The sequence below is a fragment of the Sapajus apella genome, unplaced genomic scaffold (assembly GCF_009761245.1).
Source record: "Sapajus apella isolate SASKATOON/1434 unplaced genomic scaffold, GSC_monkey_1.0 scaffold43, whole genome shotgun sequence".
NCBI lineage: Eukaryota > Metazoa > Chordata > Mammalia > Primates > Cebidae > Sapajus > Sapajus apella.
Window position 1 is genome coordinate 11,564,696 of NW_022436983.1, and position 23,158 is coordinate 11,587,853.

Genomic DNA, 23,158 nt, shown 5'->3' on the forward strand with positions numbered 1-23,158 from the left:
TTCCCCTCCTCCTTCCCTTCCTCCTTCCCCTCCTCCTCCCCCTCCTCCTCCTCCTTATTCTTGTTCTTGTTTTTCCCTTCTTCTTCTTCCTTCCTCCCCCTTCCTTCTTTTCTTCTCCTTCTCTTCCTCCTCCTCCTCTTCCTGATTCTCCTTCTTCTTCCTTTTTTTTTTTGTGTGTGTATGAGACAGAGGCTTGCTTTGTTGCCCAGACTGGACTGAAACGCCTGAGTTCAAGCCATCTACCCACCTTGGCCTCCCGTAGTGCTTCAGGCATGAGTCACTGTGCCCACCTCAACAGATTTTCTCCTTATAATCACATCAGTCATTGAATTAGGACCCACCCTAATCCAGCGTGACCTCATCTTACCTTAAGCACCATTGCAAGGACCTGATTTCCAAATAAGGTTACATTCATGGGGACTGTGGGTCATAACTTCAACACATCATCTTCAGGGAGACATAATTCAGCCCACAGCAGTAACTGAGTCGGGATGTAGCGCACCAACATTCCCCGCCGTCTGACTCTGAAGCTGACACTCTCTGCTCCCAACCCCGTGGATCGCTCTTCATTGAGCACTGACTGATGTGCAGGTGCTGTGCTAAATTCTTCTTGTGTTAACTCACTGAACACTCACAAAAGCTTTGCAAGGTGAGTACTATCACGTTCTCTTTAGCACATGAAGAAACAGAGAGGCGACGTCACTTCCCTACATCACCCAGCCAGCGTGTGGCAGGGCAGGGGTATACAGCCATCCTGCACCTGAACCTCTCTGCTCCTGTGGAAGTTTACCAATGACTAGGAAGCCCAGACTCATAACATACTGATATGCATTAATAAAACGTTCTATCCCGGGATCCCTGTCTCTCTTCTGGAAGCTTCCAAGTGAGGTTGGAAGATGAAGTAGACTTTTGGAACTTGAAGCCAGAGTGGCACTGAACCACACCATGTGCTTTGCAAGTCTGGAGCCAGGAAACAGCTTCCACCCCGCAGAACAGACGTTAATGAGCTTTGCATGACGTTTCTGGTTGGTTTGTCTTTTTTCAGTATGTTCTACTGATGTTTATTAAGTGTGCCTGGTGCTTTTTTGCCTTGATTGTTTTTTGGTTTGTTATTGTTCTTGTTGTTTTGAGACAGAGTCTTGCTCCATCCCCCCAGGCTGAAATGCAGTGGCACGATCTCGGTTCACTGCGGCCTCTGCCTCCTGGGGCTCAAGAGATTCTGCTGCCTCAGCCTCCCAAGTAGCTGGGATTACAGACATGTGCCACCAGGCCTAGCTAATTTTTCTATTTTTAGTAAAGATGAGGTTTCTCCATGTTGACCAGGCCAGTCTTGAACACCTGACCTCAAGTGATCCTCCTGCCTCAGCCTCCCAAAGTTCTGGGATTGTAGGCATGAGCTACCATGCCCAGCCCATTGTTTTTTTCTCAAAAAATTGTTTTATTGAGATATAATTCATATAACATGTAATTCACTCATTTAAAGTGTATAAGACAGTGGTTTTAGCATATTCACAGGGTTGTGCCTTTATCACCACAATCAATTTTAGAACGTCTTCATCATCCTCCAGAGAAACCCCGTATTCCTTAGCAATTACTCACCACCCCACATTGTCCCTCTCTTCTTCAGGCAGCCACTAACAACCTTTCTATCTCTATAGATTTGCCAGTTCTGGGTATTTAGTATGAATTAGATTATATAATATGTGGTCTTTTGTGAATATCTTCATTTGCTTCACATAATGTCTTCAAGGTTCATTCACACTGCAGCGGGTACCAGTACTTCATTCCTTTGCAATGCTGAATAATGTTCCATCAGATGGATAGACCACGTTTTGTTTATACATTCATCCGTGGATGGAAATCTGGGTTGTTTCCACTTTTTCGCTTTTATCAGTAATGCTTCTGTAAACATTCATGGACAAGTTTTTGTGTGAACATGTAGTTTCAGTTCTCTTGGGTATGAATCCTCGGAGTAGAACTGCTGAGTCAAACGATGACTCTACATTTAAACTTCTGAGGAACTTCCAGACAGTTTTTCACGGTGGCTCCACTGGGTTATATTCCCCCCAGCTGCATATGAGTCCCAACTTCTCCACATCTCTGTCAACACTTGTTACTATCTGTCTTTTTAAATATAGCCATCCTAGTGGATGTGGCGTAATATCTCTTTGTGGTTTTGATTGGCATTTCCCTCAGGGCTAATGACACTGTGTGTCTTTTCCTGTGCTTCTTGACCTTTTGGACAACTTCTTCGGAGAAATATCTACTCAGAGCCTTTGGTTCTTTTCAATGGCCTTACCTATTCCTGTATTTTTCTTGTAGGAGTTTGTATAGTTTTAGCTCTTACATTTAGGTTTATGATGCATTTCAAGGTTTTTTTATATATGGTGTGAGGGAGGGGTCCAACCTCATCATTTGCACATGGATGTCCTGTTGTCCCAGCACCACTTGTTGAACACGCTATTCTATCCCCATTGAATTATCTTGGCATCCTTATCGAAAACAACTGACTGTAAAAGTAAGGGTTTATTTCCGGACTCTCTATTCTGTTTCATTTTTCTATATGTCTATCCTTGTGCACAACTGGTGCATTTCTAACCATCTGCCACCTCCAGCCTGGATCATTCTGTCCAGCTATGTGACTTTAGGTAATGAGTTTCACAGGAAGCTCTCCTGTTCAGTTTTTCAGTTTCTCAAGCTTTCCTCTAAAAAAAACAACCTTACCCTGGAGCTGGTGAGGATTCTTGGAGGATAAGAGAATGCAGAAGGTGCTGGGGGTGGTGAAGGCTGAGTCTGCTTCCAGGAGGCCAGTCCAGAACCTTGGATTTCTAGAGAGCTGGATTCCTGCTTTCTAAGACCAGATTCTTAAACCCAATTTTCTGGAATCTCAGGGTAGCACTCCCCTCTGGAAAAAGAAGCAAATTTCCAGGACAAATAATCACAGCATCAATAATTTCTTTTTTATTTTTTTTTTCACTCTGTCACTCAGTCTGGAGTGTAGTGGTGCAACCATGGCTCACTGCAGCCTCAACCTCCCAGGCTCAAGCAATCCTCCTGCCTCAGCCTCCCTAGGAGCTGGGATTATAGGTGTGTGCCACCATGCCTGGCTAATTTTTAAAAAATTTTTGTAGACACAGGGTCTCACTCTGTTGCCCAGGGTGGAAGAATCTCTTTTGACCTAAGAAGAAGAATCCTCTATCCCGCCAAATGAGCTAGGGAGATCTGAGGGCTGGGCACAGACCTCCTCTCAGAGACCTGCTGATCTCCTGTAGGCCTGAGCAAAACAGAAGTGACACCACTGTGCTTCTCTGGGAGAGCAATGGGAAAGCAGAACTTGGTTTGCAGAATCTCCTTTCAAGAAGCTTGTCTGTTCACAGGACAGCTGTGGGGGAAGCGGGGCTTCTCCCAAGCAGAGCCGGCACATAACGGCGTGTATGGTGGTCCAAGGAGCAGGATGGTTCAGTGGAGGGAAGCTGCCAGTCTGAGATCCCTGGGGTGTCCCCAGAAAGGCAAGATTCAGAGCCTCAGCTCCCTCCTTTCCCAGGATGCCTGCTGGGTGGAAAATGATCGGCTCCTTCCTCCGTCTTAGAGCCTGAGTGGATGAACCACCTGCTAGACTTGGGCTAATTACATTAACTGGCCCCAGGCGATTACAATGGCCCAGACTCCAGGGAGCCAGCCCGCTGCTCCACAGGGGAAGCAAGGAGGCTTCGAAGGGAGGGAGGCGTGGGCTGGCTGAGATCCAGGCCAGAGCTGCTGAGAATTCCCAGAGCACTGAGACGGAGAAGGTGTGAACACCACCCTCCACCTCTTACCTCAGGACCTCCCAGGGTCTAAGGACTAGGCCTAGGCTGGTCTTATCCCTCAAGCAAAAGGCTGGATAAGCCCATCTCCAAGCCTTCTCCCCCTGCCTGCACCCCTTTTTACCACTCTCAGTGAGTGACATGCAGATGCCCAGACCCTCCAAACTAGCGAAGGTGGAGGCCAGATAATCCCCCATTGGAGAATGATCACTCTATTAAATTAGCTTGACCATAAATGGAGTTTACTTCCTGAGAGAACTCAGGAGTACAGGAGTGGCTAAGGGCATGGGCTTTGGATTCAGACATGACTTTTCTACCAAGTTCCGCAACTAATAGTAATAAAGGTGGTTGATGTTTGCTTGTTTGTTTATGTATTTGTTTGAGACAGAGTCTCACTCTGTCGCCCAGGCTGGAGTGCAGTGGTGCAGTTTCAGCTCACTGCAACCTCCGCCTCCTGAGTTCAAGCCATCCTTGTGCCTCAGCCTCCCGAGTAGCCAGGATTACAGGGGCGCACCACCACACCCCGCTAATTTTTGTATTTTTAGTAGAGACAGTGTTTCTCCATGTTGGTCAGGCTGGTCTTGAGCTCCTGATCTCAGCTGATCCACCTACCTTGACCTCTCAAGTTGTTGGAATTACAGGCGTGAGCCACCGTGGCCAGCTGTGGTTAGTGTTTATTGAGCATTTACTATACACCAGGCACTGTTCTGCTTACCACCTGTTATATCATTTATGACAGGCTTCTAAGGTTTGTTCTGTTATGACTTTATCCATTTCACAAGTGCGAAAACTGAGGGGTTATCAAATGTGCACGAGGACACAGAGCTAGGATTCAAACCCAGGCAGGCTGCCGGCCGAGCACGCGCAGGGACCCAGCCACTGTATTCCCCACCTCTCACTGACATGTGGCAGTTCCCTAGACCTTGGTGTTCCTTTCTGCTGAATGGGGATTACAGTAGCTCCTCCCTTGTTGGGGCATGGAATGTAACAGACAGCTAGAGGACTGTGTTCCTAGCTCACAGTGAGCGCTCTTGAGGAAAGCTATTCTTACCTCCTACCCATTTGGCTCCAACACTCACCCTGTAAATGTCAGTGGGGCTGAGGGTAGGGTCAGACCTGCAAGAGGTGGCGATGGCCCTGTGGGAGCTCTCCAAGCCAGGCAGTGATGTGCCTGACCTCCCAGCCTGGGTGCTGGCAAAGGTGGTCGGGGAAGAGAATGCAGCCAGCAGCCCTGCGTCCAGTCAGACACACTCCCCCACGGTCCTGCTGTGACTTTTCCTTTCCAAGCCTCAGTTTCCTCTTGTGGAAACTGGGGGTAATCATGTTTTTTACCCAATGGACTGTCTTAAGGAATACATAAGATGGCACGTTTAGGGATACAGAAAGTGCTTGGCCCAGATGCTGGCGTCATTGTTAAGGCAGGGCAGGAAGTGAGAAGAACAGAGACAACAGAAGCCAACTGAGGGCCATGACCGCAGTGGCTGGACGTAGGAGGCCTTTCCAAGCAGAAGCTACAGGACGTGGGGACCAGTTGGGAAGATGGGAACAGATGTGGAGACATGGCAGACCTGGCACCAACGGAGATGGTCTCCTGAGAAGGTTCCAGTGCAAACACGCGACCTCACTCAGCAGCCGGTGACTACAGAAAATGGGCTACTGGGGTGGAGAGTTCAGAGCCTACGGACCTCTACAGATGTCCTCCCTGCCGCCAGAGCTTCTGAGTGGGGCAGCAGATGAGACGTGGGGGCCTGAGATAGCTCTGGAGTGGGGGCTGCAGCAGAGAGGACTGAGGCGGGAGGGGTCGGCGGCCCCTGAGCTGCACATGAGCATGCTCAGAGCACTGGACACTGTCGTGTTGAGTGCCTGGACCTGGTCAGGGAGCTGGAGGGAGGACACCCACGCTGCTCGCCTGCCTGCCACGGGCCTCCCAGCCAGCAGAGGTCACCGCTGAGCGCCAGTTTAGAGAGGGGCCAGACAGATGGGTTTGGGGCTCTGAGGAGCATTTTGAAGCTAACTGGGTCATCTAGCAAGGACGATCACTGACAGCATCAGCCCCAAAGGTCCAAGCCTACTGACTGCCTCCTGGTCAGGCTTCTAGAACCCTCCCTCCCGCCCTCCCTCTCTGAACACAGTTCTGCAAAGGAGTGACCTTGACCATAGCCCACCCTCGCCCAGGAACAGGCCCGGCTCATTCCGTCAGCTGTCCCTCTAATCCCCCTACACCCTGCAGGGCAGAGCCTGCGATGCCTCAGTAGGAGTGCCCACAGAGGTCAGGAGACATGCCCATCGTCCCACAGCAGTGAGTGGTGCTGAGATTTTGCTCAGGTCTTCTGGGAGCCAGAGACCTCAACTTTCCCACTCCATGAGGCTGCCAGGAAAACACAGGGACATCCACCTCTCTGAGTGTTGGACAATGTGGTAGCCATATGGACCTCAGGATCAAGGGCCTCCCAACAGTCCTGGAAGTCAGTGGGGTGGGGATCTGTATCCCCATTTTACAGAGAAGAAAACTGAGTCTGCTAATAAAAGGAAGGCTAGAGTTTGAATCTGAATTTTCTCTGATTGCCACTGTCCTTCCGTGGGGACTGGAGGCCTTCAGCTGGGGAGGGAAAGGTGGGCTTTGAAGCCTCTGACCCATGATTGTGACCTGACGAAGCAGGCAACCCAGTCAAGCAGCACGCGGTTTTTGGTGCGTCTTGTCACCGGGACGTAGAGCCAGCAGATTGTCATCAGCCCTTCTCCAAGGGAGCTCGGATCCTAGGGTGGAAACAGACCATTTACTCATTCATTTCTCACACTCACAAGCCCTTTAATTCAAGCACTATTTGTGAGCACCTACTATGCACCTGCTGTGGTGGAAGCACTGAGAGAGTCGCATCTCCCTCAAGGCGGCTACACAAATTAGAAAGTCATTTACATATCGGGCAACTCGGATATAATCTAATAACTGAATTTTTCAGTTACAAAGTGTCAAATGTTGCGCCAGGCACTTAAATATATAAATTCATTGAATCCTTATAATCCTTAGGAGATGGGTACTTCTATTTTTCTTATTTTAATCAATGAAGAAATTGAGGCCCAGAGAGGTTAAGTAACTTGCCTAAGGTCACACAGTGAGTAAGTGGCAGGGTTTGTTTTCAAACCCAGATTGCCTGGCTTGGGAGCTTCTCTACGGCCACTCGTGAGATGGCCCACTGAGCCCTCCTGAGACAACTGAAGAGACTCATCTGCTTCTGGAATTATCTAGGCAGGTGTCTGAAGCCCCCTGAGACCTTCATCAACTCCCTGGACCTTCTGTGTCTCACGTACCAGGACTCCCCTCGCTTCGGAGTCAGATAGGCTCCAGCTTCCCAGGCCCCGCCAGAGCAGGCCTGCAGGTGCATCATTAAACCCTGACAAGTGTGAGGTCAGTGCGATGCTTTATCCTCTCCACCCCTGGGAGCTGGATTTAGTGGCTCCGGCAGAAGGTAAACTGCCCCTCCCTGGGACAGGCCCCTTAATTACTAATGATATGTGGCTGTTGAAACTGCAATGCCTCGGGCCCAGTGATTTAAGGGGCAGGCAGGAAGTGGAAATTACAGGTGTTAACAGAGCTGTATCAGGAGCTGTGAGAGCAGGAATTAGGGTAGTGTGGGGAGGCCACAGCCACCCCTGGAGGGATGCTACCCACAGACACTCTTAGGGCCACAGAGGTGATCCCACTGCCTCGGGTACAGAAGGGGAGACTGAGGCCAAGGTCATACTGCAAGTTGACCTGGCCTGAAGCTCAGCAGCTCTGACTCTGCTGCCAAATTGCAGTGAATCCCTGGACTCAGTTTCCCCATCTGCACATGAGAAGCCCATGTGCTGCAGGGAAGCTCCCAAGCCAGGCAATCTGGGTTTGAAAACAAACTCTGAGGTGGGAAGACTTCACTCATTCCCTAGGAGCAATAATCACAATAATTTTCCTCGCAAAATCTGGCACTGATTGAGTGCCCACTGTGTGCCAGGCATTGTACTAAGTTGTTTGTTTAACAGCCTTCTTTGGTTTAATTCTCACAACAGCTGCCGAGGGGGTCATTCTTGTTATGCCCATTTTACAGAAGAGGAAACCAAGGCTCAGAGAGAAAAAGCAACTTGCCCAAGACCCCAGAGCTTGGCCTCTCTGCTTCGGACGTAAAGTCCAGTGTCAGCCCTCAAGGAGTCCATGAATGATGGGTGAGACAGAGAAAGGCACAGGTTTCCAGAATTCCAGCAGAAGAAAAATAGGGATAATGGGGGAGGACTAGGGTGCAAGCTGAGCTGAGGGAGTTCCCAGGAGGGAAAGTCTCCTCCAGAGAAGGGCATCAGGACGGCCTCATGGAGGAGGTGGCATGGAGCTGTGCCTAGCAGGCCACTGGAGAGAGAGGGCAGGAGGCGCTGCAGGCAGAAGGAGCTCTGTAGACAACAATGAGGGGCAGAAAAGCATGGCAAGAGGGGGCACTCTGCATGGCGGGCACCCTGCATGGCAGGAACCCAAGGCATGAGAAGGGGCAGAGAGTAACATATCATCACACAGCACTCACCACAACAGCGCTCACCACAACACTCACAACACTCACCACAACACTCACCACAACACTCACCACAACAGCGCTCACCACAACACTCACCACAACAGTGCTCACCACAACACTCACCACAACAGTGCCCACCACAACAGCGCTCACCACAACAGCGCTCACCACAACACTCACCACAACAGTGCTCACCACAACAGCGCTCACCACAACAACGCTCACCACAACAGCACTCACCACAACACTCACCACAACACTCACCACAACAGCGCTCACCACCACAGCGCTCACCACAACAGCACTCACCACAACAGCACTCACCACAACACTCACCACAACAACGCTCACCACAACAGCACTCACCACAACAACGCTCACCACAACAGCGCTCACCACAACAGCGCTCACCACAACACTCACCACAACAGCGCTCACCACAACAGCGCTCACCACAACACTCACCACAACAGCACTCACCACAACAACGCTCACCACAACAGCGCTCACCACAACAGCGCTCACCACAACAGCACTCACCACAACAACGCTCACCACAACAGCACTCACCACAACAACGCTCACCACAACAGCACTCACCACAACAGCACTCACCACAACACTCACCACAACAGCGCTCACCACAACACTCACCACAACAGCACTCACCACAACACTCACCACAACAGCGCTCACCACAACACTCACCACAACAGCAGTCACCACAACACTCACCACCACAGCACTCACCACAGCTGACATTCACTCGGCACTTGGCAGGTGCCAGGTGTGGGTTTTCGTACTTTACGTAGTGCCCACAGAAACCCTAGTGAGCAGATCTTAGGATGATCCCACGTCACTGATGAGGAAACTGTAGCCAATCACAGCGTGGCTCATTCCTGTATTCCTAGCACTTTGGAAGGCCGATATTGGATGATCTCTTGAGCCCCGAAGTTCAAGGCCAGCTTGGACAACACAGGGAGACCCCAGCTCTACAAAAAAGTAACTAGATTTAGTCAATAACAGATCACATGAAGAAACTGAGGTGCAGCAGTGGGGATGAGTGAGGTGCCAAGGTCCGGCAGCTGGCAGGTGTCAGAACCACGACACAAATGCCAACAGCCTGGCCCCTGAGCCCATGTAAGGTCCACTGCTGTGCCCTGCCCTGAGGGAGCCGGGGGTGGTGAGGGAAGGGCCAGCTCCCCTCCATGATGCCAAGGGCCCTGCTCACCCACTGTCCAGCAGGCTTGGCCACAGGCAGAGAAGGAAGGAGAGGCCGTGAATCCAGCGCCGTATGTCCATCCACCAGGTATGGGGAGCCCGTGGCCAAGTTCCTCAAGAACCAGACAGGCCAGGGGAACCCCCTGCAGCAGCCTGCGGGTGGAAAGCAGGGGTGAGGGTGGAGAGGGTATTTCCTAGGGAACAAAAGTACATTCGGGGTCCCAACACCTGGGTCATGGCAAGGCCAGGGGAAGAGGCCTCAGGCACTGGGTCTCTGAGACACCCTCACCCTCAATCAAGCCCTGCCACCCTGGCCAGAAGTTGCATACCTTTGGGAATGAGACCTCACCCAGCTCTTTACAAAGATGCAATCCAAGACATATTCAATCAAGCAAATGGAGTTCAATGTTCATTGCAGAAACTTAGTGATGGGTGCATGAGTGTTCATTGCAGTTACTTGAACTTTTTGGTAGGTTTGGGAATTTGCCAAGTACAATGTCAAGGAGAAAAAAAAACGCATCCCCCCTCCCACAAAACAAAGTCCCACTCCCACAAAATGCCCTTCTCTCCAGCGCCTCCCACCGACCCACCTCATCACTCCGGGAAACTGCTTTACGAGGAGCAAGCGGCAAGAATGATTTACGTGCTCTCTGACTCAGGAAATCAATCCTAAAATGCTGATAGGACAGGAAGGACGGCAGCCACAGTGCCCCCTGGGAATCTCCCGATTGATGGAAGCCTCTGAGCCAGGCCAAGAGTGCGGTGGGGGATAGGGTCTCTGCAGGGACATGGGCAGGAGTGGTCCAGTGGTGCTGGGGGTGGTCCAGAGGCGGGGGGTGTCCCAGGGGACTGAGCTGTGAAAACACAGGAGCCTTCCTCACCACGGCCAAATTTAGAAGACAAGTGGGCCCTTCGACACCAAGTTCTGCACCTCTAACTGTCTGGATGAGGAAACCGACACCCAGGGAGGGGAAACTGACTGCCAAGTCACAGAGAGAGTCCACAGCAAAGCTGAGAAGAATCTTCAGCCTCCGGATCCTCCATTGACATCTTTTTCCCAGACACAATAATAAACTAAAAAAGCCGTAACAACCAGAATTGATCTGCTAAGTGCCAGCACTTCCTTCCCCACAAGCACCCTGGCATGAGACAGCCACCCGTGCCATCCTCATTCTATGGTGGGGACCAGGAAGCCAGCAATGGACTCAAGGACACACTGTTCTAAGCACAAGGGCTGTGACCTCGGAGCCAGGCTTCCCAGGCCCTGCAAGGCCAGGGTTAAGCTCTGTTCTAAGTCTCAGAAAGCCAAGGCTGGTGTTTGAAGGGATGTAGTTCTCCAGGAAGGGACAGAGGTTTTGCACTGTGGGGAAAGACGGGGTCTGCCCAGAGCATCCAAGCCCAGCCCACCGCTCTCTGTGGGGAGGACGAAGACCAGCTTATAAGGAGCTGGTGCTCTGCCACTGGCCAGTTCTGGAACGTGCTTCCCTCCCTGCCTCCCCAAGCTTCCAGAGGTTTCTCTCATAAAGTTGCAAGTAGGGTACCTGGTGAAATTGCCCATGTGTGTAATACTCACCTCTCAGATATATTGAAAACATCCCCCTAATTGGTAGTCTTGCTGCTGTTTAAAACAGATTCATGTTACACCCCATAGATTTCATCTCTGCAGACTCGGCACCTGTTATGGGCTTAACTACATTCTCTCTATTGCCACATAAACTGCAGCGCTGTGGAAGAGCGGAGGCAGTCGCAGGCAGCGGCCACCCACAGGCTGCGGGACAGGCTGCTTCCAGCCAGCAAAACTCCAGGGCAGAGAGGGTCCGCATGGGCCTGGAGGCCCCAGTCAGAAAACTGGAGACCATGATGGGCAGCCAAAGAAGGCATGAGTGGAAAGTTGCACTGGATGTGGGGAGCAGAGCTTTGGAGATTTAAAGTCCTTTGACCCAATCAGCATATAGGACCAGGGAGGTTCCAGAGGGTTCTCCCCTGTGCCCCTCTGCTGAGGGTGGGGTACTGGCTAAGGTTCTCCAATTTCCCTAAGCCTTTCCTTCTCGATCAGTAATCATCTTCACTCCTGTTTACTGAGCACCTACTATAACCAGGCCCTCAGTTCACATAATAGCACATTAAGAGTTTCTTATGATTCCTCATTTAGAGAGGCACTGACTGAAACTGACATAGATCAAGGCAGTGATCCACATACTCGAACTTGCATTAGAATCTCAGGGCTTGTTAAAACTCAGGGTGGCGACTGCTGGACCCCACTCCATCCCAGGTTGGGCAGGTCTGGAATGGGGATCCAGGATTTGCATTTCTAGTAAGCTCCCAGGTGATTCGGACGCTGGTGGTGCAGGGAACACACTTGGAGAATCACCAGGTTAAAGGACTAGTCTGAAAGATAGTGCTGGAATACGAATCCAGACCCAACGCAAAACCTGTGGCCTGACTGCCCACCACCCCTTTCTTTACAGGAGTGCAGCATTTTATTTCTCCACCAGCAATAGCCTCAGTTGGATGTGCTCTGCCCGCTTCACTGATTCACCGCCTAGAAGGCTGCCTTCCCCGCCTGCAGCACTCCCCTGCTCCCCCAGAGCAGCCAGCCAAAGCCTCCAGTTGGGGCTGTTAATTTTATCTTCTGCCACAGAGAAAGCACAACAGCTGGCGAGGGAGGGGCAAGGCAGGTGAGCAGGCGCTTCCAGCCAGCTCCCTGCAGAGCGGAGGCGGAGTGGGTGGGTGACGCCCGCAGCCCACGGGATTCTTCATGACCGCACTCCACTCAGAACGGCCCCCGCCTCAGATTCCAGCAATGACCTGGACGGGGGGCCGCCCCACCCCTCCCCACTGCACCAAGCCCCAGAGCTCCCATGGCCACTTTCAAGCTTGGGGCGGGCCGGGGTGGGGGTAGATTCAGCTCCGCGGCTGCCACCTAAAAGGGCCCGTTGCAGCCCATAAAAGCACAGACGCAGCGTTTATAAGGCTCCATTTGGGGGCTTTTTTTTTTCCCATGGCTGCTGTTACTAGTCAGTTCAATATTTAATTTTTCCATAAACCAAAGAGTTTTGCTTTTTTTCCCCTCTCTCTTTTTCTTGCCGGGGACCGCCTCCCACTGGTGGGATCTGTCTCTTTGGGTCTCTGCTGGGCGAGCGGGGCTTAGGGTGGGGCTGGAAATTTCAGCCTTTCCAACTTGGGCAGGGATTGGAGGCCGGATGCCCGGGTCCTTACCCCCAACTCATTCACTGATTCACTTGAAAAATATTTATTGAGCAAATTCTGGTGTGCCGGGCCCTTGGATGCAGCAATAGTTAAGAAGAGTTTCTGCCCTTGTGCTTACATTCTAGTGAGGGTGTCGGAGGAAAAGAGAAGTGTGTGAACCAATATATGAAATAATTATACGCTGTGAGGTGCTCTGTGAAGAAAATATACAAAATGCTGGGGCCCAAAATAAAAGAGAGCTTAGCTTAGATTGAGGGGTGACCTTCGAGCTGAGACTTGGAAGTCCTGACAGGGCTCAGCCAGGCTAAAAAGCTGCGAGAAGGACTCCAGGCAGGGGAGGCTGCAGGTGCAGAGGCCCCAGGGCTGGAAAGAGCTGAGAGGGCTCAGAGACACAGAGAGCAAAAGGTCTCCGTGTGTTTGCAGCATGGTAATGCGGGGGTGAGTATCGGCCAAGGTAAGGCTGGGGAAGGGAGCAAGGGCCACAGCATTGCAGGGTCTTCTGGGATTTTCTTCCACAGACGGGCTATATGCTTGCCTGTGCTGGGAGAAATGAAGGGAACAAACAGAAATTGAAACTGAACCCCTATTGTGTGGCTGGGTGGCACTAGCTCTGAGGTTAGGTGGAAGAAAGACAAAGCTCCAACTTCCAGGGAACACACACTCAAGATGTTGACCAAGAACAGAATAACAAGCCACAAGGAGTATGACAAACACAGGGTGCTCCAGGCACCCAGAGGACAGGCTCTGGGAAAACCTGGGAAGGTTGCCTGGAGGAGGCAACATCTGAGGCCAGCCCTAAAGGATGAAGTGGAGTTCGTCAGCAGAAGGCCCAGTGTGTGCAAGGTACAGAGGAGGTGAGCAAGGTGAAGAGGGAACCACAGGCAACTCAGCATTGCTAAAGCAGAGAGGGCTTTCTGGAGGAGGTGTTCTTTTGAGCAGGTTCTTGAAGGAGCAGAGAGAGAGGTTAGTGGAGATGATGGAAAAGAAACTAAGATGTGTGGAACCAAAAGAAAAAAAGACAAATTAAAATAGGGAGCATGGAGGGACATTTATATTCATGGACACTTTTATATTAAGAGGGTGGTTTTCTTCTTTTGTGAAATATGATGTAATGACTACAAGCTGATTGAAAGGGAAGGCAGTCAATAGAGCGGGCATGCTGAGAGGAAAGAATGGATTTTTTGCAAACAATATCATTTTGAACTTGTCTCTCCCCTCCCTCCGCCCTCCCCCAAACCTAATTGATTACTAGCCCATGACAAATGACACTGGCAGCAGGAGTGTGCTAAGCACCTTCGCAGAATGGTACCCCAGGAGCTGGAGAGAGTGTCCCTTCCTTGAGACAATGGTTACTCCTGGGAGGGAAGGAAATTCCCCTATACACTGTTCTCAGCCAAGAGAGGGGGCGAGGGTCATTGGAGAGATAATATGATTAATGCTTTCCTGTTTGCTCAGCACTTTGCTGCCCTTACAGAAGGTTTATGTTCATTTTTACATTTGCTTCTCCTCTCAATAACCCTGGAAGCTGAAAGGCTGGCAGGATATGTCTTACTGAATTCATTTTATAGATGGGAAGACCAATGATCAGAGGCATCAACTGATTTGCCCAGAGTTCTCTGGGGTGCTGGGAGCAGAGCCTGGGCTAGAACCTTGGTCTGATTCTGTTAGAGCCAGTACTCTGGGAGAAGTTGGAGTGGGCCTCATGGAAGAGAGTGTAACTCCAGTACTCACAGACACAGGCGTGGGGCAGATTTCCCTTCCCAACAATTCTGGGATTTATATCAGATCAGGTTTGTGTTCCCGAATTTCAAAGGCCATGGGATGATTTACGGAGCAAAGTGGAGCTGCCGCCTTGTCTCCAAAATGAGTTACGATGACCGAAATAAAGTTCTGCTTTCAAGATAAAGACAGGCAATATTTCAGAGTTAATTCCATAAAACCGATCATCCGACCATTACCTCCCCGTGTCGATGTTAACTGTGGAGTCTAAAATAACTTCAACTCCTGCCTCCCTTGGTGGCCATGCAGCAGGAGTGATGGAGGATGGCTGTGACAAGCAGCTGTGTCAGATGGGAAGCCACCTTACCTTTCCTGATATGAGACACAATTATTCACGGAAACTTCTAGCAGCAATGCTCTCCTCTTAACGCAAAGTAAAAATAAACTAGAAAGTCCACTGGCTTGGGTGGGGGTGGGGGCAGGGATCAGTGGATTCCAGGGAGTCTTATGGTGGTGCCCTGGGTTGGCCACCGTGGTGGACTTACAGAATAGGGTTGGCCTTTCCTGCCGCCCAGGTCTGATATTACGCAAGTGGAATGGTGTGTCTGGAAGTGGTTTGTAAATTATGAAGCTCTGCCCGTGTCTAGATTCTTACTACTGCAACTATGACTGCTGTTTATTCTTACCCAAGCAAAATCTGCCTCCTTGGTGTCTCTTCACCTTAGCAGGGCCGTTTCGGACGAATGGTGCTGGTGCGTGTGATGGGTGTGTTTTCTCTCCCACACGCCCATACCCCAGAGAACACTGCAGTGCCACAGGCATTTCAGAAAACTCAGCCTTGAAGGCCACAGAAATGAGGCACCGAAGGTGGGAGCACTGGACATCATTGTCTAAAGGTGACAGCAGACGAGTGGGAGGGAAACTGGTGAGCCAGGGCTTTCGCTGATGATTCTTTGCCACGTGGATCTCCTGGCACCCAGGCAGGTGGCCGCACCTTACACAGCTCATGCTGTTACCTGACTTTTTATGTGGGCTTATTCTTGTCCAGGCAGTCATGTAGACTTGATACCTGTGTTCACAGCTAGTCTTCTGACTTTGATTGAACATGTTCTGGGGCATGGGATCTATCCCAGGCATAGGGCACATAAAAAAGGGCTTTTGACCTTGGCCAGAGACTGGAACAGGGATGAAAATGGCAGTGAGTATGGGGATGGCACTGGAATTGGGAATGGGAAGGAAACAGAAATGAGAATTGAGTTGGAGGTGGGAGGAAGATGGGATAGAGGTAAGTATGGGGACAGGAATAGAAGTGGTGATATATAAATGGCGGTGGGGGTAGAGACGGGAGAGAAGATGGAGTTGAAGTCAGTCATGAGATGAAGACAGAAATGAGGAGAGAATAAGGGATGGAGACTGAGGATGGGGAGGGGATGGAAATGGAGCTGAATGTGAGGAAAGAAGCAGGGAAGAGAATGGAGATGGAGTGGAGGTGGGGATAGAAATGGGAATGGAGATGAGGATGGGGAAGGGCATCTCGATGGGGATGGGATGGGCATGGGGCAGAGATAAGAATAGAGAAGGAGACTGAGATTGAGATGGGGGAGGAGACTGAGATGGGGATGGGAATGAGGATGGGGATAAAGATAGGGGAGGAGATGGAAATGGAGATGTGGTGGGGATGGGGAATGGATGGGGGAGAAGATGGAGATGGGGGTGGGGGTGAGGATGGGATGGATGTGGGAAGAGATGGAGATGGAGATGGAGATGGGGTGAGGATGGGTATGGATGGGGAGGAGATGGAGATGGGGTTGGGGTGGGGTTAGGATGGGGACGGATGGGGAGGAGATGGAGATGGAGATGGAGATGGGGTGAGGATGGAGATGGATGGGGAGGAGGTGGAGAGGGAGATGGGGATGGGGGTGGGGTGGGGATGTGGATGGATGGGGAGGAGATGGAGATGGAGATGGAGATGGGGTGAGGATGGGGATGGATGGGGTGGAGGTGGAGAGGGAGATGGGGATGGGGGTAGATATAGGGATGGAGATGAAGATGGGGCTGGGGATGGTGATAAAGATGGAAGATGAGATGGAGATGGAAATGGGGGTGGAAATGGGGATAAAGATAAGGAAGGAGATGAAGATGGGGATTTGGATGAAATGGGGGAATGGGTGGGGATGAGGATGAGGGTAGGAATGGGGGTGGGAATGGAAATAGAGATGGAGGATGAGCTGGGGATGGGATGGAGAAGAGAGCGGGGGTGTGGGTAGAGATGGGGATGGGGATGGGATTAAATGGTGAAGGACGTGGGGATGAGGATGAGGGTAGGAATGGGGGTGGGATGGGAATAGAGATGGCGGTTGAGGTGGGGATGGGGATGGAGAAGAGAGTGGGGTGTGGGTAGAGATGGGGTGGGGATGGGAACGTATTAGGGGAAGCCTAAGTGAAGGAAGGCTATGGACTCTGAGGCTCTGCGCTGGCTTTTAGTGAGCTATGTAGGCAGGAATGCTGTACTTAAACAAGAGAAGGGGAAGATGCTAAGGGTGATGCTAAGGGTGATGTGCAGGGGGAAGTGTCTGTCAGCAGCCAGGGCCACCTGGATGGAGATGGCTCCCTGACTGCCGGCACTCAGAGCCCTCCACCCAGAGACAGGTGGTGAGATGCAGAGTGACATTTTCCTAGGACTCACTGCCTGGAGAGCATATTGAAGGGGAGGGTGTGGGAAGCCTGGGCTGTCCGCGCTGATATTAACAGCTCCTCTATGTCATCGTCCATACAGCTGAAGTCTGTTATTGTCTTACGAGCTTGATTTTGTACATATTGCTAACACCTGCTCAGAAACATAACGAGAGACGGCAGCATAGCTCCAATCAGGGTCTGTGTGGGCGGGTGCAGATCTCCAGTGTGTGTGTGTGTGTGTGTGTGTGTGTGTGTGTGTGTGTGTGTAAGCACCATGCTGTGCAAAGAACTCTAGCCACAATTTGGAAGGCTAGGGGCCATTCCAAGCTCTGCCATTGACTTAGGGTATGACTGTAGCCAAATCTGTGCCCCTTTCTGATCTCAGTTTGCTTACTTGTAAAATGGAAAGTCTAGACCAGAGTTGTCCGACAGAAAATTAACTTAAACCGCATATGTCACTGTAAGTTTTCTAACAACCACATTAAGTTTAAAAAAGAAAAGGTGAAATTAATTCTAATAATATATGTGTTAAACTCAATCTATCCAAAATGTTATCATGTCAACATGAAATCACTTTATCTGCTTAAAAAATTAAGACTTAGGCCGGGCGCGGTGGCTCAAGCCTGTAATCCCAGCACTTTGGGAGGCCGAGGCGGGTGGATCACAAGGTCAAGAGATCGAGAACATTCTGGTCAACATGGTGAAACCCCGTCTCTACTAAAAATACAAAAAATTAGCTGGGCATGGTGGCACGTGCCTGTAATCCCAGCTACTCAGGAGGCTGAGGCAGGAGAATTGCCTGAACCCAGGAGACGGAGGTTGCGGTGAGCCGAGATCGCGCCATTGCACTCCAGCCTGGGTAACAAGAGCGAAATTCCGTCTAAAAAAAAAAAATTAAGACTTCAGAATTCGATGTACCTTACATTTACACTTACACTTACGGCACATGTGAACTTGAACAAACCACATTTCAGGTGCTCCCCAGCGGCATGGGGTTAGTGGTTGCTGTATGGGACAGTCCCAAATCTTTCAGGCATTTTCTGGTCTCCTCACTAAACCGTGAATGCTCCAAAGCTGCGACCATGTTTTATTCTCCCAGTCCTTAGCAAGGAAGCTCAAATAAGAATGTTATTAAATCACACTGGCAATAAGCGCAGCTGATATTATTGGGAACACTTTCAAAACACTTTGCAGGTACTAGATTGTTGAATCTTCACAAGTACCTCATAATTCCATTTTGCAGTTAAGGAAACCAGGCTCAGAGAGGTTAAGTAACTTGCCCAAGATCACACGGCCAGTAAGTGGTACAGCTGATCTTTGAAATCTGGCTAACCAGATCCAGAGCCCGCACCCTTAGCCATTGTACTATGCTACCTCCCTGTTTATAGTAATACAAATAATTAAAATTGCTACCCTGCATTGCAGATACCTCATAGGTACCATCACATTTATTCCTCAAAGCAAGCCTCTAAGAAGCCAAGCACAGTGACTCACAGCTGTAATCCCAGCACTTTGGGAGGCTGAGATGGGAGGATCGCTTGAGGCCAGGAATTCAAGACCAGTTTGGACAACATAGCGAGATCCTAGCTCTACAAAACATATAAAAACAACAACAACAACAGGCGTAGTGGCATACACCTGTGGTCCCAGCTACTTGAGAGACTGAGGCAGGACAATGGATCACTTGAGCCCAGAAAGTCAAGGCTGTTGTGAGCCATGATTGTGCCACTTCACTCCAGCCTGGGTAACAGAGAGAGACCCTACCTCAAAATAAATAAATAAATAAATAACCCTCCCCGGAAGGTTCTAGGTGTCTGATCCCTGTTCAGTGACGGTAAGAAAGAATGAATGAGTGATTTCAAAGGAGCCGCCTCCCTGGTTCTGAGCCTCTAGGATTCTTGGAGCATGTCCTGATACCTGCACACATACCATCAAGAGTCATCAGAGTTTTATGCTAAGCTCTAACTGCAGAGGTCACTGATCTTTGGGGTAACTGAGTAACTAGAACCACCCACAGCATGAATTCCTGATGGAACTGGATCATAAGGCATCCGTGGTAACTGAATTCCCAGTGGCTCAAATGTGTACTAACATCTGAAGGCGCCAATAGACACAAGCTCCCTTTTTCTTCCCAAAGGTGGAGGTGGGGCCCAGCTTCCTGTCAAGAGTCTGGACGCTGGGGTCAGACTGGGTTCAAATCCTGACTCTTCCTCATGCTGGCACCATGAGCCTGAGCAAGTTGCTTCACCTCTTCAGTTTCCCCATCTGTAAAATGGGAATAAAAAAACCCAGCTCCTAGACTGATGGTGAAGATGGGAAATAATTCAGGCTTTAAGAATTCAGAACAGGTCTTGATTCCTATGTGTTAGCCATTGTGGGTTCTTGTGTGGGATCCAGGTTTTAGATTGAGTTTTGGAAAAGTTAGATTGCAGAATCTGCAACTTCTAGGTAATTGACGTGTTCTGGTGTATTTTTCCCTTCTCGGAATTCCTATCCCGCTCACCATCTGTTTTATGTGATCTTACGCTTAATTACAATTCTCCATCTATTGTTCTCCCATTGTTTTCCGTGTGCTCCGCTTCTCTTGCCGACAGCATGGGGCGGCTGCCTGAATGAATGAACGACTCACACCTGACTTCATTTCACTGGGCCTTGAAATAGAGTTGCCTGTGTGTCTGTCGCCCCCACCTGACTGTGAACTTCTCAGTGTTTACCTGTTTCATCCTTGGGCACCTCCTGGCAGCACCTGGCATCATGCCCGGCACCTAGTAGGTGTCAGGAAATGTTTGTAGAATTTAATTAAACTTAACCGGAGCGAACACCCCCTGCAGGAAGGAAAGGCCCATACCTCTTTATTTTCTCTGCCTCCCTCCCTGCGCATGGCCCAAGGCTGGGTAAGTCAGAGTTGACAGCTTTTCCCAAGCGACGCTCTAAGAGTCTGGCTCCTGTCCTGCTGATTATCGGGAGGTTACGGAAACAATAGCAGAAATCACAATAATAGCAAATTCCTACCATATGCTAAGCCCTTTCCTATGCATTAGCTGGTTTCGTCCTGCAAATATGTCTGCAAGTATTAATATTATTCCCATTTAGCAAATAGGGGAACCGAGGCTCACAGTTTTGGTGACTTGGGCAAGGACGTGGCGCTGGTGGTGGCTGAGCTGGAATTCAGACCCAAGAGTGCCTGATGGCCCAGTGCCTGCCCCTTGCGACGCCCCATAGTGTCTGGGAGCAAGGGCTTTGGAAAACCAGCTAGGGGCAGTGGGTGAGGAGAGAAGGGTGGGAGGAGTGGCCAACCAAAATAAGCCAACTTCCAGAAGGGAAGGGAGGGAAGACTCCTGGCTCCAAATAGTTGTCCAGCTGCCCCCATTCCAGTGCACAGTACCCCCCTCCCTAGCCGAAATTCCCGCTCTGTTTTCAGTTTCTTCCAGATGCAAGTCAGATTATGTCACTGCGCTCACTGAAAACCTTCAGTACCTCCCCATTGCTCTCAGAATAAAGAAGAAAATTCCATAACCTGTGCTTTAAATCAGCCCTCTGGGGGCTAGGACAGAGGAAGGGTGGTGGGGAAAGCCTGAAAGCGTAGCTGTTGCTGGTTTTTGGGAAGATACTCACTGTGACCTGTCTCAAGTTACAAACTGTTAACCGCTGGTTCACAGAATTCCTGAAAATGTCAAAACCTGCTCCAGCATACCACTTCAAGTCATAATCCCCCCGACAGCACCCCACGTTGTCTGTGCCCTGCCCATCTGCCCAGCCCTGCTGGGTACCACATTCCCCCTGGCCTACCCTGCTTTCTCCTGGCCAACCTACTGCCAGGCCTTGGCACAAAAATAAGCCAGGCATGGTGGCACACACCTGTGGTCCCAGCTACTTGAGAGGCTGGGAATCTCAGGGCTTGTGAACACCCAGGGTGTTAAAACTCAAGCTCCCTCCACCTGCCGTGCTGTCTCCCACCCACTCTTGTTATCTCAGATCACAGAGCAACGTGGGTGCCTCGGCAGTGTTTGCCTGGAACTCCCAGGCTCGGGCAGAGGCGCCTCAACACACTGTGATACCTCCGGGGGTCTGAGGTACTTCACACTTTGATCTGTTCCAGCCCTTGATTTCTGCGTGTCTTCTGCACTAGAAGCTCTAGCGGGGAAGGGCTCTTATCTATATTCCTTACCTCACCTTCCTCACTGTAGGGGATGCCAATGGCACCCCCTGGAGTTCTGCAATATCTACCTTCCCCCGCCCCCAGCACCCAGCATGGACCTGGCCCATCTTAGGTCATCAGTGGCTCCTCCTGACTCTCCCGGTTAAGCCCTTGTCTTCCTGTGCTTCCTTTCGGGGCAGCTCCTCCCACCTCCATTGAAGTGGTGGCCGCTGACACGCCAGCCCCCTTCAGCCGCTACCAAGCCCAGAACTTCACGCTGGTCTGCATCGTGTCTGGAGGAAAACCAGCACCCATGGTGAGTACACCTGGAGCGCCCAGCTCCTTCCCATCTGCCGGACCACCCTGCTCCGGGGCTGGTCCAGCTGCAGGGGTCTTCACTGTGCCTGGAGAGGGAGTGGTTGGTCAGGGCTGACTGTCCCCATCTGCCTTGGTCTGATCCCGTTTACCCATTGGACCGGCCCAGTCATCCATGTGCCCCTGTTGCTCCCCATCTCCCCATGCTGAGAACCCCCACTCCTCCTGGTGGCAGAGTCCTAGACCTTCACAGCAGGGGTGGCCTTCCGGGAAACCCAGCATCCAGCATGCCTGACCCGTTATTGAGTCCCATGGAGACAAATGAAAGGAGGCCCCTAGAGGAAAAGGGGCTTGTCCCAAGTCACCATGGCGCTGCTGACAGAGCTGGGACTCAAGTCCATGTCTTGAGCCCCAAGTTCGCTGCCCTTCCCAGAAGCCCTCGTGGTAAGCAGGAAGCCCATCTGAAAGAAGGAGGGAGAGGATGGAAGGGGGAGATGAAAGAGAGAAAGGAAGGGAGAGAAGAGAGAGGAAATTCCTTTTTTTTTTTTTTTGAGCAGGAGTCTCTGTCGTCCAGGCTGGAGTGCAGCGGCATAATCTCAGCTCACTGCAACCTCCGCCTCCCAGATTCAAGCGATTCTCTTGCTTCATCCTCCTGAGTAGCTGGGACTACAGGCGCATGCCACCATGCCCAGCTAATTTTATGTATTTTTAGTAGAGACGGGGTTTCGCTGCGTTAGTCAGGATGGTCTCCATCTCCTGACCTCGTGATCCTCCGGCCTCAGCCTCCCAATGTGCTGGGATTACAGGTGTGAACCACCTGGATTGACTGGAAATTCCTTTTTGACCAACTTTTAGCTCCAACATAGTTTCCTTTGACATTTGTCAGTGCAGTTCATGAGATTTTTCGTGGCCTCTTGAAGGGGTTCAGGTAGGAGGTGCAGCGTCCGGAGAGCTAGGCCCTGCTGTACTCACTGAACAACCATGAGCAGGAAATCCCCCTCCCCACCTCTGCCTCTATTTCTGCAAGAAAGTTGAGGGGACTGGACAATATTAGTTTTTCAGCTTTTTTAAAAGCAGCAGGACCCTTTTGGTCTAAATAATATACTGGGAGGCCTCATCTATGTGACATTTAAAAGTGAAGTCACCCTCATTGATACCCGAAGCCCCTCTTCAGAACCCGTAGGGTTACATGAAACCCATTTGGAGAATGTTCGGGCTGCGTATCCTTTCAGCTTTGACATTTTATGACACTTTGAGTCTTGAGCCTGTGAGTTCTGTACAGTACTAGGATTTATCAAGGAGTGGAGCTACAGCAATGGGTCTGTAGTGCTACAGTTCAAGACGGGAGCCAAATGGTTCCCTTCATTCCAGACCCACTGTCTCACAGGCATGGTCTAGTGGTGTGGCTTGGGAATCTAGGCCAGTCCTGCCCCAGGACCTGGGGTGGGGTGGTAAATGGGTATGCAGAGGCCCAGGACAGGGGAATAAGCAGGTGCACAGAGGCACAGGTGGGGTGGTGGGCAGGGGTGCCAGATGGGGTG

The 23,158-nt window shown here is 50.8% G+C and overlaps 1 protein-coding gene across 1 annotated transcript in view; it reads left to right on the forward strand.

Moving 5' to 3' along the window:
* IGSF21 (immunoglobin superfamily member 21) overlaps positions 1-23,158 on the forward strand; it is a 272,851-nt gene that overhangs the window by 234,661 nt on the left and 15,032 nt on the right. Inside the window, exon 5 of the mRNA XM_032300592.1 lies at positions 21,503-21,618. Within this exon, the coding sequence (XP_032156483.1) occupies positions 21,503-21,618 (116 nt within the window). The remainder of the gene's footprint in view (positions 1-21,502; positions 21,619-23,158) is intronic.